Here is a 16,562-nt window from a genome sequence, read left to right as displayed (position 1 = left end):
AACATCTCCTACCTAAGGTCACACTTACCTAAGGTGTCTTTGATCACGTAACACCGTCATATATTTACTAGTTTTACCGTCAAATCGCGTCCTGGCAGCCGCAAGGCGTTGTGGGGGAAATATGCAAAATAAGGGCAAACAGCCCCGCCCCACAGCGCGGCCAAGCGAGAGGGCGGGGCCGCCGTGGGCTGACCGCCGGCGTCCCTACGTTCCCAGCGAGCTCCCGAGGGCCGCTCCTGCCAGCGCTGCGCCTCGCTAGCGTCAGCAGGGCCGCGGAGGCGGAAGATGGCGACCGTGGCGGCCAAGGCGCCCTGAGGAGCGCGGCGGCGAAGAGGGAGGCCCATGGCGGCCGGGATACGCCCTCGGGGACCCGCGGGCCGTTAGGGCGCGACGCTGGGCGGCATGTCGGAGCACGCGGCACCCGGGGCCCCGGGGCCCGGGCCCAACGGCGGCGGCGGCGGCGGTCCTGCCCCCGCGCGCGGGCCCCGCACCCCCAACCTCAACCCCAACCCGCTCATCAATGTGCGCGACCGGCTCTTCCATGCGCTGTTCTTCAAGATGGCAGTCACCTACTCGCGGCTCTTCCCGCCCGCCTTCCGCCGCCTCTTCGAGTTCTTCGTGTTGCTCAAGGTGACCGCGGCCCGGACCCCCGACCCTTGACCCCAGTGCCGCCCAGGATGGCCAGTCCCTCCCATATTGAGGTCTATACCCGATACGATCTCTTGGGTACCCACCCCTTTTTTTAGCCTGCCGTCCCAGCGCTTGATCCCCTCACACATCACCCTCCGAAGTCTGTAGTCTCACCCCGTGGGTGGCCTCCTGGTCGTGGTAGCACAGGTGTCGGTCTTTGCTACCGCAACCAGAAACTCCCAGCACTCTCCAGGCCGCACCCATACTTGGCCTCATAGTTCCTTTGGTGACCCACTTCCTTGGGGACCGGGGTCTGGAGCCTGCCTCTGACCTGCCTCTGACTTCCTCCCAGCCCTGACTCCCCTATCTTGCCACGTGAGATCCTTATCCTTGGGAGGACTCCCCCATCCTGCCATCTCTTGCCTGTCCTAGCCCAGGTCCCCAGTCCTAGGCTTCCTAAAACTTGAAAGGATTCTAGGCTCACCCTCCCCCCTCAGGACACACCCCGGAACCACCTACCTGCACTGGAAGTGCACTTCCTTCTGCTTCCCCTTTTCTTGGGGCTGTTCCCCTCTTTGGGACCTTCCATAAGCCTCCAACCCCAATTCTTTCTCCTCTGAGCCTTACAGGGAATATGACCTAGCTGAGGTCATTTCTCCAGAATTAGTGACAAAGTCACAGCCGTTGCTACTACTCATGTCTTAACAAGAGACTGCACAGGAACCTCCTTCCCATCCTCCCTCAGGTGGCATAGAGGTTTCACTCATGAGAGCAACTTCTGAAGGACCAGCATTGATCTGGGTCCCTCCAAGGAGGGGGTTGGCTCACTCAGGTGGGGGCCCAGAGCTCACTGGGCCACAGGGTCCTGGGTTCCTGAGCGGAGAGAGGTGGTCTCAGTTGTTGCCTGTCATGGCGGAGGAAAGGGAGGAACAGGCATTTAGTTTCCTATCAGAGTGTTGACAGGGAGGGGCTGGGGTTTTTGACATTGCCAAGCAAGCTTCGGGTTCACTTCAGGTTCCCTTTGAGGCTGATGCTGGAGGTGGAGGCACTTGGGTTGCCAGCCAGCCCCAGATCCTGGAGATCGGGGAAGGGGGCTGAGCATAAAGGCTTCAGGGTTAGCTGTCTGATTGCTTCCCACTGAGTTGTGGGTCCCACCGCCACCCCCTGCACTTCACAACTCCCATCACCAGCTCTGTGGTCCCTAGATACCATGTTGAGAAGAAGGGCTGGGGTGCAGGCCTATGGGAGGCTCTTCTGGCATTACTCATTACCTCCCCTGGCCCCCTCCTCCCCAGCTGTGTTCTTGTCTTCAGCATCTGTCTGCTGAGACCTGAACGCTTGGGTGCTGCAATGTCTGTCTGCTGAGATTTTAGTGATGCCCTAACCCCCGTCTCCTTGCAGCATTTTTGGCTGCAAAGGAGGGAAGTAGTTCGTACTGGCCCAGGAGAGATCTTGGAGCTCGTGCAACTGGGGAGTCTGGGGTGGGCTCCTGCTGCTTCAGGTATGATTGGACCCGGGCATGCAGCAGTGTGCTCAGAGGCAGGGCCTCTCCCCATCCCTCTCAGGTCACAGCCACCACCATTGCCAGGCCAGGAGTGCCAGGCTCATGGTCCCGTAGGGATGGGGTTCTGGCAGCCTTACTGGTGACTGTGTGGTAATGGGCAACTCACCAACTCCCTGAGCATCGGTGTCCCTGCCAGAGGGCAAGAAGGGGCTTTGTGCTCTGGTCTCTCCATGATCCAGGCTTTTTCAGGTTGTGGTTCTGGATCACACAGTCAGGTAGTCCTGGAGAATAGGAATTTGGTGCGGGAGCATGCGGGTGTGGGGGGTGTGGCCTGTGCTGGCCGTGCGGAGGGATCACTCCAGTCTCTGGTTGAACAGTCATGGGGTCACTAGTTCCCTGGCACCCATGTTTTCCTAGGAAGGTGGGCACTACACCGGGCCAGTTGGGTTCTTTCCCCAAGGGTGAGGCAGTAGGTGGGATGCATGGGGGTGATGCACTGGACATGTTCTCTAGGTTGGGAGGGTGACCTCAGCTAACTGGGGCCCCATGTGAAGCAAGACTGTCAGGAAGTGAGGTGGGCTCTTAGGTAGGAGGGTGCATCTAAGTAGACCTCAGTGGAGGGCCCTTTTGATGCGCTTACTTTGAGCCAGGCACAAAGTCCTGTTGGTGAGGTAGGGTAATGTCCCCCCCACCTCAGCCTTTCTGATATCGGGCTGCTTGTTCCCCGTGGGGGCCATCCTGATCACTGATGTGCTGAGGATGGTGTGCAGCACCCTCTGGCACTGTCCCCTTGATTCCAGGAGCACTCCCAGTGTACAACCAGAGATGTCCCCAAACCTGACCCTACATCCCCTGGAAGCAGGAACACCCAGATGAAACCCTGCTGACCCCATTTTACTGATGGGGAAACTGCTTTAGGCAGAATGAGCTGGCCCAGGCTGCAAGGGTTGGCTGTCTCTGCAGTTCTAGCTGGCCCTGCCATGGTGGGGGGGGGGGTGCAGAGTGTGCCTGGCGGGTAAGGGAGGCTGTTTTTAGCTGGTGAGGTCAGGGGCATTCTGAGGATAAGGCTGAGCGTGAGGCAGCTGGGCAGGCCTCTTGGGGACAGTGGGGACACAGCAGGTGGCCCAGGGGTGGTAGCACCTGGCCTGGGCCTCCCAGGAGGGGAGAGGTTAGTTGGTCTCTGCCAGGGTGGGGGTCCCACATATGCACAAGAGTGCCGTATCCTGGCTCACACAGAGAAGGGTGGTCAGGATCTTGGACCAGTGACACCCCCAAAATCTGTGCTGCCAAGAGGGGCCAGAGCAGGTTTAGGGCTTAGGGAACCTCAGAGCCCTGGGGTTCCCTTCCTTTCCTCACAAAGCTGAGGCCTCACTGTCAGGGTGGGTGCCCTCATCCCCAGGCCCTGTTTGTGCTCTTCGTGCTGGCCTACATCCACATCGTCTTCTCCCGATCACCTATCAACTGCCTGGAGCACGTGCGGGACAAGTGGCCACGAGAGGGTGTCCTACGCGTGGAGGTACAGCAGAACTCGAGTCGTGCGCCCGTCTTCCTGCAGTTCTGTGACGGCGGTCACAGCAGCTTCCCCGGCCTGGCAGCGGCACCTGGTGGCCTGGAGCTGGAGGAGGAGGAGGAGGAGGAGCTGACCATGGAGATGTTTGGGAACCGCTCCATCCAGGTGATCTGGCCAAGTGCATGTGCAGGACGACATCGCTGCTGGGGAAGCTCTGGACCTTGCAGGGCCTGGCTGTCGTGTGGCCTTGGAGCAGGATGGAGGGCTGCGTGAGGCAGACCGTCACCTGGAAGGGATTGGTCTTGTTCTGGGAGTACTGAGGAGGTCCCCAGAGGGTCTGGGCTGAGAGCTCTAGCATTCCTGGCCATCCCAGATGGCACAACTGCCCGCAGGGGTGGGTGTGTGGGGCCTGTAGTCTGCAGGGAGGGACGTGCTTGTGCAGTCAGAGGCTAGGGTCCTGTGGGTAAGAGAGCCAGCACAGGTGGGGTGTTGTACAGACCGCACCCAAGTGGTCTCATCCCCAACTTTGGGGCACAGACCACTCACCTGGAGAGAGTCAGGAGCTTGATGTTGGGTGAGGGGTGTTTGGTGAGATGCTGGGCAGAGGCCCTCCAGCCCCAGAGATGGAGGACATTCTGGCAGAGGCTGCGGGTCACAGCCTCTGGCCCACTCCCTGCCTGGGCAGGGGCAGAGAACATCTCCTTTTAGGTGGCAGGAGAAGGGCCTCTGGGCCAGCCCCCTGGTGCTGAGGGCCCACTGACACCCTGCCTCCTGGTGACCCACAGTTTGAGTTGGACATTGAGCCCAAGGTGTTCAAGCCACCTGGTGGCCCCGAGGCCCTGAATGACAGCCGGGAGTTCCCCTTCCCTGAGACACCCTCGAAAGGTACGTGTTGCTGAGGTGTCAGGTGGAGTCACCTGGGCAGGGGAGTGGGGCCTCACTCCTGGATGGGGAAAACGGCCACTCCCAGCCTTCATTTCCCCATCTGTCAGCAGCATGTGAAGCTGACAGAAGTGGTCACTCTCCCTCTCTGGGCCCCTCCTCTGAAGGTGGGAGGCGGGATGGCCAGGGCTCTGCAGGCTGACAGGCCATGCCCACCCACAGTGTGGCCACAGGATGAGTACATCGTGGAGTACTCCCTGGAATACGGCTTCCTGCGCCTGTCGCAGGCCACACGACAGCGGCTCAGCATCCCAGTCATGGTGGTCACCCTGGGTAAGTCACCCTGAGAGAGGGCCAGGGTGGGGGGTGGCTCAGCAGCACTTAAGACCGAGGTCAGGGGGCCATCCCTGTTGCAGCTACAGAAAACTGTCCCCCAACCCCCTGTTTCATTGGACCATCGCCCAGGTCCTGAGCAGTCATAGTGCTGCCTGGGCTGGGGGGGGGGCCTTACCAGGTGCACCCCCATTGGTGTGCCACCTGCAGACCCCACACGGGACCAGTGCTTTGGGGACCGCTTCAGCCGCCTGCTGCTGGCCGAGTTCCTGGGCTACGATGATATCCTCATGTCCAGCGTGAAGGGCCTGGCTGAGAACGAGGAGAACAAGGGTGCAAATGGGACCAGAGGCGGGTGGGGACGGGCAGGGGATGGAGGGCAGGCCGTGGTGCTCACAGCCTCCCCGAACAGGCTTCCTGCGGAACGTGGTGTCAGGCGAGCACTACCGGTTTGTGAGCATGTGGATGGCCCGAGCATCCTATCTGGCTGCGTTCGTCATCATGGTCATCTTCGTGAGTGTTCTGAGGCTGGGCTGGAGATGGAGTGTATGGGGCAGGTGGCCCTTCCCCAGCCTCACGTGCCTTCACTTGCAGACCCTAAGCGTGTCCATGCTGCTCCGCTACTCCCATCACCAGATCTTTGTCTTCATTGGTGAGTCTCCCCACCGGGTAGCAGGAGGAAAGGTGGGGTCAGCCCTGGGCCCCCATGGCCCCCCACCCCCCCCCACCCCCTCCGAGGGACACCTCACCTGGTCTGCCCGCCCACCACCCTCTGCCCGCAGTGGACCTGCTGCAGATGCTGGAGATGAACATGGCCATCGCCTTCCCTGCAGCGCCCCTGCTGACCGTCATCCTGGCCCTTGTGGGTGAGGACCCCTCTGCCCACCCTTCTGCCTCTCCACCCAGACACCCACCCCCACCTCCCCTCTGTCCCCGGCCTCCCTGCCATGCCCACTGCAATCGACGGCCTCCCGCAGGGATGGAGGCCATCATGTCTGAGTTCTTCAATGACACCACCACCGCCTTCTACATCATCCTCATTGTGTGGCTGGCTGACCAGTATGATGCCATTTGCTGCCACACCAACACCAGCAAGAGGCACTGGCTGCGGTGAGTGCCACAGGGGTCCAGGCGGGGTTGGGGTGGGGTCTGGACTGGCGGTGCCTCACTGTGCCCCCTGCAGGTTCTTCTACCTGTACCACTTTGCCTTCTACGCCTACCACTACCGCTTCAACGGGCAGTACAGCAGCCTGGCCCTTGTCACCTCTTGGCTCTTCATCCAGGTGAGGGGCCTGCCTATTCCCCAAGGTCCGGCCTGTGGGAGCTTTGGCCCTGGGCTAGGCCTGACCCACCCCCACTGTGCCTCTAGCATTCCATGATCTACTTCTTCCACCACTATGAGCTGCCTGCCATCCTGCAGCAGATTCGTATCCAGGAGATGCTGCTACAGACACCGCCTCTGGGCCCCGGCACCCCCACAGCACTACCGGATGACCTCAACAACAATGGGGGCACCCCAGCAACTGCCCCTGACCCTACCAGCCAGCCCCCCACCCTGGACCCTGGCTCACTGGGGGCTGGTGGGGGCCCCAGGCCCGTGGTTGAAGCACCCAGTTCTCTGGTGGCTGCAGCGGCCTCGGTGGCTGCAGCGGCCAGTAGTGATCTGGGCTGGATGGCAGAGACAGCTGCCATCATCACAGACGCTTCTTTCCTCTCTGGCCTGAGCGCCTCCCTCATGGAGCGGAGGGCAGCCAGCCCCGTGAGCCCCAGTGGGGCATTCCCTCAGGGCCTCCAAGCCCCCCAGGACAGTGTACCCCCAAGTGACTCCCCAGCACCTGACACAGCCCCCTCGTCTGCTGGGGTGAGTGGTCCCAGCTCCGAGTCCCCGGCCCCAGCAGATGAACCCTTGGAGGTTGGCTCCTAAGTCCTGGGGAGCTGAGTGCCTCTGTCCCCGGCTGCCCAGGCCAGCTGGGTGTGACCTGGCTGGGGGTTCCTTGGAGGTTAGGGAGGCTGTCCCCAGTGTGTCTGGGGCTGTGCAGTCAGCTTTGTGTCAGGGTCCCTCTGGTTTGCCTAGGGGTGGGCTCCTCTCCCACAGGCATGGGTCCTGCCTACAGCCTGCCCGTCACATGTGTGTGGGTCCCCTCAGCCAGAAATATCTAGGCAGGCTGATGAACTGGGGCAGAAAAGTGGGTGGGGTCTCCATGGAAGGCTCTGGAAGGGGTTGATGAAAGGTTTGGAGCAAGCCGTACTTAGGGGCAGAGCCTAGCAGGTCTCTGAGCCAGGTGAGCACTGGTGGGGGCAGCCCTTGCAGTCCTGGCCTCTTGGCTGGTGCTCCGTCGTGCACAGTGCCTTTTCCATGGCCCCCGCCCCCATGTGTGCGTGCCAGGACTGGGGTATGGGCACAGGGACATGGTGTGCGTGTGCCAGCTGTCAAAGACAGCAACCAGGCGCTAGGGTCCAGCCTTGCTCCTGCGCAGAGGGCCAGCAGCCCAATGGCCCAACCAAGTCACTCGGTGAGGACTGCAGAGCGCTCATTCCATTCTATTTAATTGCAGTGTACAAAATTGTGTTTGTATATAGAATAAACTGTCTGCTGACAGCAACTGGCTAGTGTCTGCATGAGCCAGGTGCTGAGATTAGCTTTTGCAGGGTCCGCCCTCATGCAAAGCCAAGTGGGCTGGGTGTGGTGGGGTATGGCCACCTTCCACAGAAGTGGTAGGTGGGGACTTTAGCAGGAAAGGAGGCCCCCTGGCATTTCCTGTCTGACCTGGAGCAGGCACAGTGGCCCATCTCAGGTGCCACTGGGGAGCTGGGCCAGGAGCTCCCTGCGCCGCATCAGTGCCTGGTGGAGCCTTGCACGCACACCTGCGATGTGCTGCTCCAGTTCCTCCAGCTCTCCTGGGTGTGGGGCACCTGTGGGCAGCGTGGTGGGTGGCTGGCCATTGGAGCAGAGCCAGACAGGGCCCTTGGGTGGCCTGGCCCCCTCCACATTCTTGTCCACCACTGATGTAGCAGTGGCTGCAACAGGCTCCAGCAGGAAGCACACATGACGTTCCCTCACTGTGGTCTGGTGTATCCGTGTCCAGTCACCCTGACCTGCTGGGGCAGTTGGTGTGTCCCGCTGCTGCTTCTCCAGACCCCTGAGGACAGAATGGGTGGGGCTAGACTAGTGTCCCCTGAGAAATGGGTGTGCCTGCTTTCCTCTGGGGTCAGGGTTACTGAGGAGGCTGTGGGCAGTGGGAGGCAGGGACGACAAGTTGAGGTCTGGAGTGGGAGTGGGGCCCACAGGCGTAAATGGCAGGCTTGCAGGCAGGGGTGGGAGCAACCCCAGAGCCCCTTACCTCGGCTCAGGCTCTTTCTGCTTGTCCAGTGGCTCTGTGTTGAGGGCACGATGGATTCTCTGTGAGCCAGACAAAGACTAGGTTGGGTCAGGTCGGGTCAGGTTGGGAGGCTGGCCACACCTGCCCACCCCGTGCCATCACCTCACCTGGCTTGTGTGCAGCCAGTACTGCAGCCTGTTGCCCTTCCGGATGCATGGTAGTGCCAGGTGGTAGAATATGTGCTCTCCCAGGGAGCTGAGCAGGGCACTACCCAGGCCCAGGCAGAGCAGCACAAAGAGACCCGAGAAGTGGTAGATGCCCATCTGCAGGGTCTGCAAAGGGTGGGGCACAGGCACAAGCCCTCATGGTCATGGCAAACCCTTGGGGAACCCTGGCCCGGGGGACATAGGTTGGGCCTGAGACCTAGGGCAGTGCAATTAGATTGAGAAGCTAGGGCTCCACGTTCTAGAGCAAGGTTTCAAGCAGTAGAGGGCTTTGAAGCTGGGTTTTGTAGGGTGAATGGGAGCGCACAAAAGCAGAGAAATCCATATCTTGCATATAAACTGGGGGTCAGCCACCTCAGTTGAGGCCCACGCAGGCTCAGGGCCCCAACACCTACCCCCACCCTGTGTCCCAGGCCCTGTCCCACCTCTGTGACAGCGAACACCCGCTTCCCACAAGGCACCATCTTGTACCACTTGTCATGCAGCAAGTCGATGAAGCCAGAGGACTTGTAGCGGCTGATGAACTCAGACAGGTTGGAGGTGAGTGGCGAGTTCTGAGGGAGTCCGATGCCATAACCTGGAGAAAGGCAGGAATTAGGTTGGGACCAGGCCGGAGACAGTCTGGGGGAGCTGTTCCCACCTTGAGCCCACGATGCAGTGGTTCCCTGCTGCCCCAGGGTCAGTGGTCTCAGAGGCCCCTCACCCTCAATGGCAAAGGGCTTGCCCACAGTCAGCAGTTTGCAGTCGGCATCAATGGAGACCTCATAGTCCAAGAGTGATTTGTCCATGATGAAAGCATTGAGCTTGGGGGGGTCGCTCCTGTGGGGACGTAGATGGGGTGAATACCTGCCCAGGCAGGCCCCTGTCCACCCTGCCCCTCGCCCTGCCCCACACTTGGATCTCACGTGAGCATGGCGACACCATGAGGTGTGGTGGGTACGCTGTGTCTTCGCATATGCGCGTGCATCTCGGGAAAGCTCTTCTTGATGTAGGCTTCAGCGCTGCTCTCCCACACAGTGCCAAAGCGGAAGCCCTGGGACGGGCGGTGCAGCTGCAGGCAGGCGACTGACTGGTCAGCACCAGGCAGCCCCTGTGCCCTCACCCTGCTCCCCACCCAACTCTGTTCTGGGCACCAGCCCAGGCCCAGTGTTCTCAACCAGTGTCTTCCCTCCTGGATGACACAGGGCCAGGTCATTTTTGGGGGGTGGGGACCCCAGGCACTGCAGGTGTAGAGCAGCATCCTTGACACCATCCTTGCAATGCCAAGAGCACCCCCAGTGTGATAACCACACATGTCCCCATGCATGGCCTAGAGTCCCCTGTGGGCAGAATTGCCCAACTGAAACTCACTGTTCTAAGTACCCAAACGTCCATCTCCACACAGACCTGGCCCTGAACTGCAGACCTCCGCCTTCTCCCCTGCCTCTTCCATGGCTCCCTGTTCTCCCTCCTCTGGTCCCATGTTCTGTCCTGCAGATCTTGTGGGGTCGTCTCTGCTTTCAGAACACCCACAGTCTGCCCACTGCTTACCCCCTCTGCAGCCCCCATCCAGGCCCCACCATGCCCTCCACCATCCCCACCATGGGTGATCTCAGCGCCACCCATGGTCTGTGCAAACTCCTGCAGAATGAGAGAGTGGCTGCTCCCCATGGGACTGTAGCAGCACCAAAAGCCACACCATCTAGACTGAGCCTCCTAGGACTTTGTCGTGATGATGAAAACACTATCGCTGCTGTTGTCCATGGCTGTTAAGCACTTGCATTTGATTAAATTAATTTTTAAAGTGGTCACACCTGCGTGGCTAGTGCATCACACAGCACAGTGTCTAGGTTTTATTACCAGTTTACAAAGGACATGGGGATGGGGCGGGGGGGCAGCAGAACATGCTGAACACCCCTCAGGGCACACAGTCAGCAAGATTCAAACAGTGGGAGACACTATGGGGTAAAAATAAACCCCAACAATTTCTTGGACAAACACACACTAAGGAACAAAAGAGATGAGAGAAAACCCGGAGCTGAGAGCCACAGGTCTCTACCATCTGCAACGTGCGGGTGTTTAAGCTCCAGAGTCAAACCCCGGGGGTGGAGGGAAGACAGCTGGGGAAGGGGGCCTTATGTTTGTCAGACTTCCAAGTATTTATGGTGAAGTGACACGAGGGCCAGGATTTGCTTCATCAGAATGCAGTGGTTGAGGTTGGTGGTGGATGAAAGTGGCTGGCAGTTGATTTTGGAGCCAGACAATGGGTTCATGCATGTTCTTTGCTCCCCACTCAGGGATATTCAATTTTTTTATTAAAAACAAACTATATAGAATGGGGCACACCCTTGCTTTGCCAAAGCCCTCCAGGGCTCCCAGGAGAGGCTTCATCTCAGAGGGTCCTACACCCTCTGGCCCTGTGTGACCTGTCCCCTCTGTTACCTCCTTGACCCTCTGCTCCAGCTGCAAGGGCCTTCACTGTTGCTCCAACACCCCAACACCACCAGGCAAGTTCTGCCCCCGGGGCTTTGCACAGGAGCTGTGCCCACTCCTCTCTGATGTCGGCATAAAAGTCCTCACAGGTCAACCCCTCCCAGAGGAATTCCTGACCCCCATTAGAGAAAATGTCCCTGCCATTATCCCCGTGTCCCCACTCTGCCTTATTTTTGTCCCTGGCACTTTATCACCATCTCTTTTGTTGATCTATCTTAATTCCTGCAACGAATCCCCCAGGGATAGGGATCTGTGCCTATTTTGTGCTAGCTGGGTCCCCAGTGTCTGGCACACCATAGGTGCTCAATAAATGTTTGCACAAGTGGATGTTCACATGTGGCTGGGGTTCGGGACATACAGCAAGCAACCTCCCAGCTCTGGCCCCCATTCCCCACAGCCACCTACCTTGGGGTCGTGAATCCCCGACAGCTCCTCAAAAGTCTTGTCCCCGACCATGACTGCAGCCAGGTTGGCCGTGTAGCTGGACAGCACTAGCAGGCAGAAGATGGCCCACAGGTTCATGAGCAGACGCCCTGTGGGGCACTTGGGTGTCTTGCTGGACACCGTGCGTCCAAACAAAATGGCGTAGCAGAGATTGAGGGCCGAAGAATAGGAGAAAACAGTGCTGCGGTTGCGGCCGCGGGGTGTGAGGCCATAGGGACTGCGCCACTCGTACAGCGTGAGGAAGAGTGCTGTGAGGTGCAGGGCGGCGAAGATGCCCAGCCACATGGACCAGTGCAGCGGCCACATGAAGGCGCCAAGGGGTGAGGCCGTGTCCCGTGCTCGTACCATGATGCCCAGGCTGGTGGAGAAGAAGGGGCTGCTGAAGTCCACCACCTTCGAACGGGCCGAGTTGATGCTGAAGCTGGTGACTGCCATGTGGGCCCTGCCGGCCAGCAGGTCACCCACCAGGCCGGTCCAGCGGCCATCCCGCAGGGCACCATACTTGCCGTCGCCCACAATGTACAGCTCAAAATCAAAGGGTGTGTCCTCTGCCAGTTGCTCCAGCAGGTCAATGCAGTAGCCATAGCAACATCTGCGGAAGGCACGGGGCACCGAGCCATTGGCCAGGGAAGCAAACAGAGCATCCAGGGTGGCTGAGTCGTTGGTACCAGGGGCCAGGCACAGCTGCCCCGCCGGGCACTGCCCATCCTCATCTGGCTCTCGGGCAAACACAAATGGGTGCTCCACCAGCGTCACCACGCGCAGCTTGGGCCGGGCTTGGGCACCCAGTGGGGGTGGGGGCTTCAGAGCAGCACCCCCTGGTTCCAACTCCAGCCGCCCGTCTCGCCAGCTGCCCAGCGTGGCCCAGGCTGGGGTGCCCAGCGGGTCCTGGCGCAGGCTCCACACCCGGAAGTGCCGGGACATGTACACGTGGGAGGAGCTGGTCACCCACACTGGCCCCGTGCGGCCCTGGAAGGATGTGTTGCCCAGGAACCTGGCAGAAGGTGAGAGGCAAGCAGGTATCAGGCAGTGGGAGCCTCCCCAGCAAAGCTCAGACCCCGTCCCCACCTCTCAGCACACACTGGGGACCACGGTGGATGCTGTTGCATCCCCCCACACCAGATCTCTTTACCAGCAGGGGCCCAAAGTCAATGACTGACCAGGCAGTTTGAACTCCCAGGGAGGGCCCCCTGGCTCTGAGGCACTGTCCACCCTCCAGAGCTGCCTGGCAGGCAGAGACGCGTGCCCGCCGACCTCTGCTGCTTGCAAAGTGCCAAGTGAGCCCCTCACCAGAATCCCTGTCTCAGGTCCTGCTTCCACCAAGACAGGGACAAAGCCACCCTCTCGTGAGGCCACAGAGCCTGGCAAACAGCAAGTGCACAATAATGTTGCCCCAGGCAGAGGCGCCTCCATGTGGAAACTGCACACCCTTTCCACAGCAGGGTCCCCACTCACCGTGCCAAGAGATGGCCTGAGGACGTGCGCTTGGTTGGCTGCAGGTCATTGCAATTGTTGGTGGCAGGGAGAAGGGTGAGCTCTGGCTGCACATGGGCCATGCTGCCCAGTGCCCGTACCACCAGCTCCACTGCGTCCTGAATAGCAGCCTCCAATGGGGGCCGAGCCACCTCGCCCAGCGCCAGCAGCCCAGGTGGCAGACCCTCTGTGGGCAGTGCTTCAGCGGGCAGTGGTGTGCCCAGAAGCCAGCGGGGTCCAGGGGGCCCAGCCTCCAGCACCTGACGGGCGCGGGACATGTCACAGCCAAGGAGCACGGCCACAGGTACCTGGGCTGAGTCCCCCACCAGCGCCCCCAGCAGGGAAAGGCGGGCCTGCAACCCTGCAACACGGGTGTCTGGCCGGCTCAGGTCCAGCACAAGCTTTGGGGCTCTGCCAGCCTGGCTTGTCCAGAGGGCCACCAGGCCACCAGGGTCCCGCATGCGACAGAGCACCAGGCCAACATCCTCCCAGTCATGGGCCTGCAGCACAGACACTAGCACTTCAAGCAGCGTTTCCAGGGGACTGGCCCAGTCCAGCTGTAGGTGGAACGGATTCTGGGAAGGGAGTGATCATAGTTAGGGCTGGTGACCACCATACCCTCCCCACCAGTAGGTGTTCAATAAATAGATGATAACTGGACCTTGTACCTGCCTCCTCCCAGCCCACACCTGCTCTAAACCTCTCTGTGGTGCCCCACAGCCAACAGCACAAAGCCCAGCCTCCCTGGTAGCACACCATTTTGAGGGTTTTTGCATGTGCCATTCCCGATCTGGAATACCTTTCTCCCTCTGTTCCAGTCAATTCCTATACAGTCTTCAAAACTCAGCTGCATGGCCCCCTCCTCTATGTAGACATCCCCACCTCGGAACCCTGGCTCACCGTTCTGGGCTCTCCCAGCCTTGAACCCCTCATTCACCACAGTCTGACCTCGCCTACACCTCTGTCTAGGAACCCCTCAAAGGCTCAAGACCGGGGATCCATAACAACAAACTGGTTGATGCCCTCATGCACTGAGCCATGCCAGATTGCTGCTTCTTAGGACCCCTCCTGCACATCACTGCCCCTAAGCCTGGCAATCCAGGGGCTGAGGGGTTCCTCTGCACTCAGTGGCACCCAGAAAGTTCTCCTGGATTTGCTTAGCCTGTAAAGGAAGGGAGACTTTGCCAGACACAAGGTGGGCAGGATGTTGCCGGCATGAGGACAGGGCGGCCAGAGCTGGGGGACTGGCTGGGCGCTGCTACTCAGTCCCCACAAAAACCCGACAGTGCAAACTGCAGGGCGCAGTTCTCGGATGCGGCAGCAGAGGGCGCCATAGGCCTGGATTTGGGTCCTGAATCTCCCTAGTGGAAGAGGCAGGGGGACAGAAAAGGGGCCTCAACACAGTGACAGCCTGATGACACCTCAGGCCTCCTCCAGGATCAGGGTCTTCCCTCCTGTGGAGAAGGATGGCCTGGAGGGGGCTTCAAGGTAGATTTGGAGGGAGGGAGTCTCCCCTAGCCCCATGTTCCGTGTTGGGCCCCTGCCTGCTGGCCCTAGGAGGTTGGGGAACCGGTTCTTTCCTTGGGGCACAACAGGGTCCTAAGAGCCCTGCCTGTCACCCTTCTCTCCTCCTTATCTCATTGTCTGTTTTCGTCCCAAATCCGGACCTGGAGTGGGGTGGGGATGGGGTGAAACTAGAAGAGAAAATAAACTCCAAAGACGTGGAAAGGGTGAAAAGGAGGATGGGGGTGACTCCAAAAGTGATTTGGAGTGACAGAGTGCCCTGGGGGTCCAAGAAGGGCGCTCCCCACCCAGAGAGCAAACAGGGAGCCCCGCTTTCTTTTCCCAGACCCGCGGTCCTGAGGGGTGGGAACCAGGAGGCGCTCTCGTATTGAGAGGGAGCTGTTCCCAACAAGTTGGATGGGTTCTGGAGCCGAAAGGGGGTAGGACCGCTGTGGCGGGACTCCACAACCAAGGCCCAAGGAAGGGGTCTGCACCGGAGTACCGCACCCCAAACGGGGCATCCTAGGGGTTCCGGATCCGCGAGTTCTGGGCTCTAGGTCCCTGAGCCCCTGGGCTCCTGCCTACAGTTCCCGTGCTCTGGGAGCATCTGGAGCCCTGGGGCCCAGGTCCCGCGAACTCTTGGGCATCCCCGGGGCTCCTGTCCCTGCATCCGAGGTCTATAAGTCCTTTCCCGCGCGCCCCAGGGACCCCAGGTCCCCGCATCCCAGGGTCATCCCAGGGCCTCCCTGATCCACACCCCTGATCCCCGCAGGTCCTGACTTCCACCGTTGCGCGTACCGGGGCGCCGAGGGGCGCGCGCGCCTCCAGCCGCAGCAGGCTGAGCACCGGGGTCTCAGTGGCGGCCGCCAGGAAGTGCAGCTGCAGCAGCTCGGGCCGCGCTTCGGGGAAGGCCAGCACGGCAACCACGCCCGGCGCCGCCAGTGTCTGGCACAAGCCACGGGCCAGCGAGGCGGGGTCGCGGGCAGGGGTCGAGGTGGCCACCAGCTCCAAGCTCAGGTTGTGCGGTAGCCGCGGCGCCAGGGCAGCCCGGTTTAGGGCGGCGCGGGCGCGAGCGCGGGCGGCGGGCGCGCGGGGCAGAAGGGCGCCTAGGCGTACCGAGCCCCCTAGGCGCGCCAGGACGCCGCACGGCTGTGGGTGGCCTCCGGTGGGCAGGGGCCCCAGCGCCAGCGCCAGGCCGAGCCACAGCGCCCGCACAAACTCCATCCCAAAGTTACCGGCAGGTGCCGTGGCGTGGAACCGCTGGTGCTACACGCGGGAGGCAGAATCCCAGGAGCCCAAGCCACACCCTTCCCACCCTCCCGGGTTGGCGCATCCCTCCCTGCTTGGCTCCACCGTCCTTGGGCACGCCCTCGCCTTATCCCACCCCCAGCCGTTCCCCTCCCCCTATGCCAGCGACCCACTAGGGAAGAGTGGGACCTACTGCTCAGGGCAGGAAACAGGCCCCAGTGGTCACACTGCACGGGGACTGAACATAACCACTGCTCGTCCCCTTTCTGTGCCAGGAGGAGACTGAAGCTTGCCACCAGGGAGAGGTTTTAGTCAGACACTGCCCCTACCTACACTCGCTCTTGTTGTACTCCAGGATCCCCTCTCCAGCCTGGGAATGTGGCCATTGTTTAGTCAGGGACTCTGAGGCTCAGGAGGAGTCAGGGTGTGCCTCCGCGTTCACACAGCAGCACCTCCCACCTCCATCTGAGTGTGCTCGAACGTCGTGTGCACCCTGGGGACACTGAGGCAGATCTCCTGTCCTCTAGCTGTGGGCAGGCAACTGAAACCAGAGAATCCTTTTTCACCCTTCAAGACCCAGTGCCGAATGCCACTGCTCTAAAAAATGTCCCCTGCTTGTCACCCAGAAAGATACAGAACACCCCCACCCCCCTGAAGCCCATTCTGCCCGTGACTCCACCACACACTGCTTTCTCATTGCTCGAGCAACTGTGACACAGACACTTGGTGACACCACTGTCCACTGCTCCAGAACTGTCTATAGCTCCCTTCCATCTTCCAATCCCCAAGCCTTCCTGTGTTCTGTGGGCCTCCCACTTCAAATGACCCAGGGTCCTTGTAGCCCTGGCACATGGCAAGCACTCCGTAGACGCTGGCTGAGTCAGGGCCAGTAGCACCCGGTGCGGCTCTCACCCTATAGTCCCCAGGGCGGGTGAGGGGGGAGGGCTGAGAAAATGGGGATGTCCCCCAGGCATCCCCCAGGTGCAGGGCACTCTTCTGGCATGGAACATTCCAGCTCT

The 16,562-nt window shown here is 60.6% G+C and overlaps 2 protein-coding genes across 4 annotated transcripts; one reads left to right on the top strand and one right to left on the bottom strand.

The window, feature by feature from the left end:
* The first annotated feature begins 206 nt into the window (after nt 1–206).
* TMEM259 (transmembrane protein 259) lies at nt 207–7,458 on the top strand. Of its 3 annotated transcripts, none has more exons than XM_045202535.3 (11): nt 207–630; nt 3,534–3,809; nt 4,430–4,529; nt 4,749–4,859; nt 5,070–5,192; nt 5,272–5,372; nt 5,454–5,511; nt 5,645–5,725; nt 5,837–5,969; nt 6,043–6,142; nt 6,229–7,458. In XM_045202535.3, the coding sequence occupies exons 1-11, from the start codon at nt 403–405 to the stop codon at nt 6,781–6,783; spliced, it is 1,866 nt and encodes a 621-aa protein (XP_045058470.2). In that variant the 5' UTR covers nt 207–402; the 3' UTR covers nt 6,784–7,458. The 3 variants fall into 3 exon arrangements, with proteins under 3 accessions (XP_045058470.2, XP_024424852.3, XP_053767157.1); XM_024569084.4 differs by having other exon boundaries at nt 208–630; nt 5,642–5,725; XM_053911182.1 differs by lacking the exon at nt 6,043–6,142 and having other exon boundaries at nt 209–630; nt 5,642–5,725.
* An 88-nt stretch (nt 7,459–7,546) lies between these two features.
* Nucleotides 7,547–15,534, bottom strand: GRIN3B (glutamate ionotropic receptor NMDA type subunit 3B). The gene is made up of 9 exons (XM_053911180.1): nt 15,094–15,534; nt 12,775–13,367; nt 11,281–12,313; nt 9,309–9,454; nt 9,107–9,222; nt 8,829–8,980; nt 8,347–8,511; nt 8,201–8,259; nt 7,547–7,999 (listed from the first exon to the last, which is right to left on the bottom strand). Exons 1-9 carry the CDS (start codon nt 15,517–15,519, stop codon nt 7,651–7,653), a joined length of 3,039 nt encoding a protein of 1,012 aa, XP_053767155.1. The 5' UTR covers nt 15,520–15,534; the 3' UTR covers nt 7,547–7,650.
* Nucleotides 15,535–16,562: the final 1,028 nt, after the last annotated feature.

This window comes from Desmodus rotundus, chromosome 9 (assembly GCF_022682495.2).
Source record: "Desmodus rotundus isolate HL8 chromosome 9, HLdesRot8A.1, whole genome shotgun sequence".
Taxonomy (NCBI): Eukaryota; Metazoa; Chordata; class Mammalia; order Chiroptera; family Phyllostomidae; genus Desmodus; species Desmodus rotundus.
Note: the sequence above shows the minus strand (reverse complement) of the source record. Positions and strands in the feature narration are given on the sequence as shown.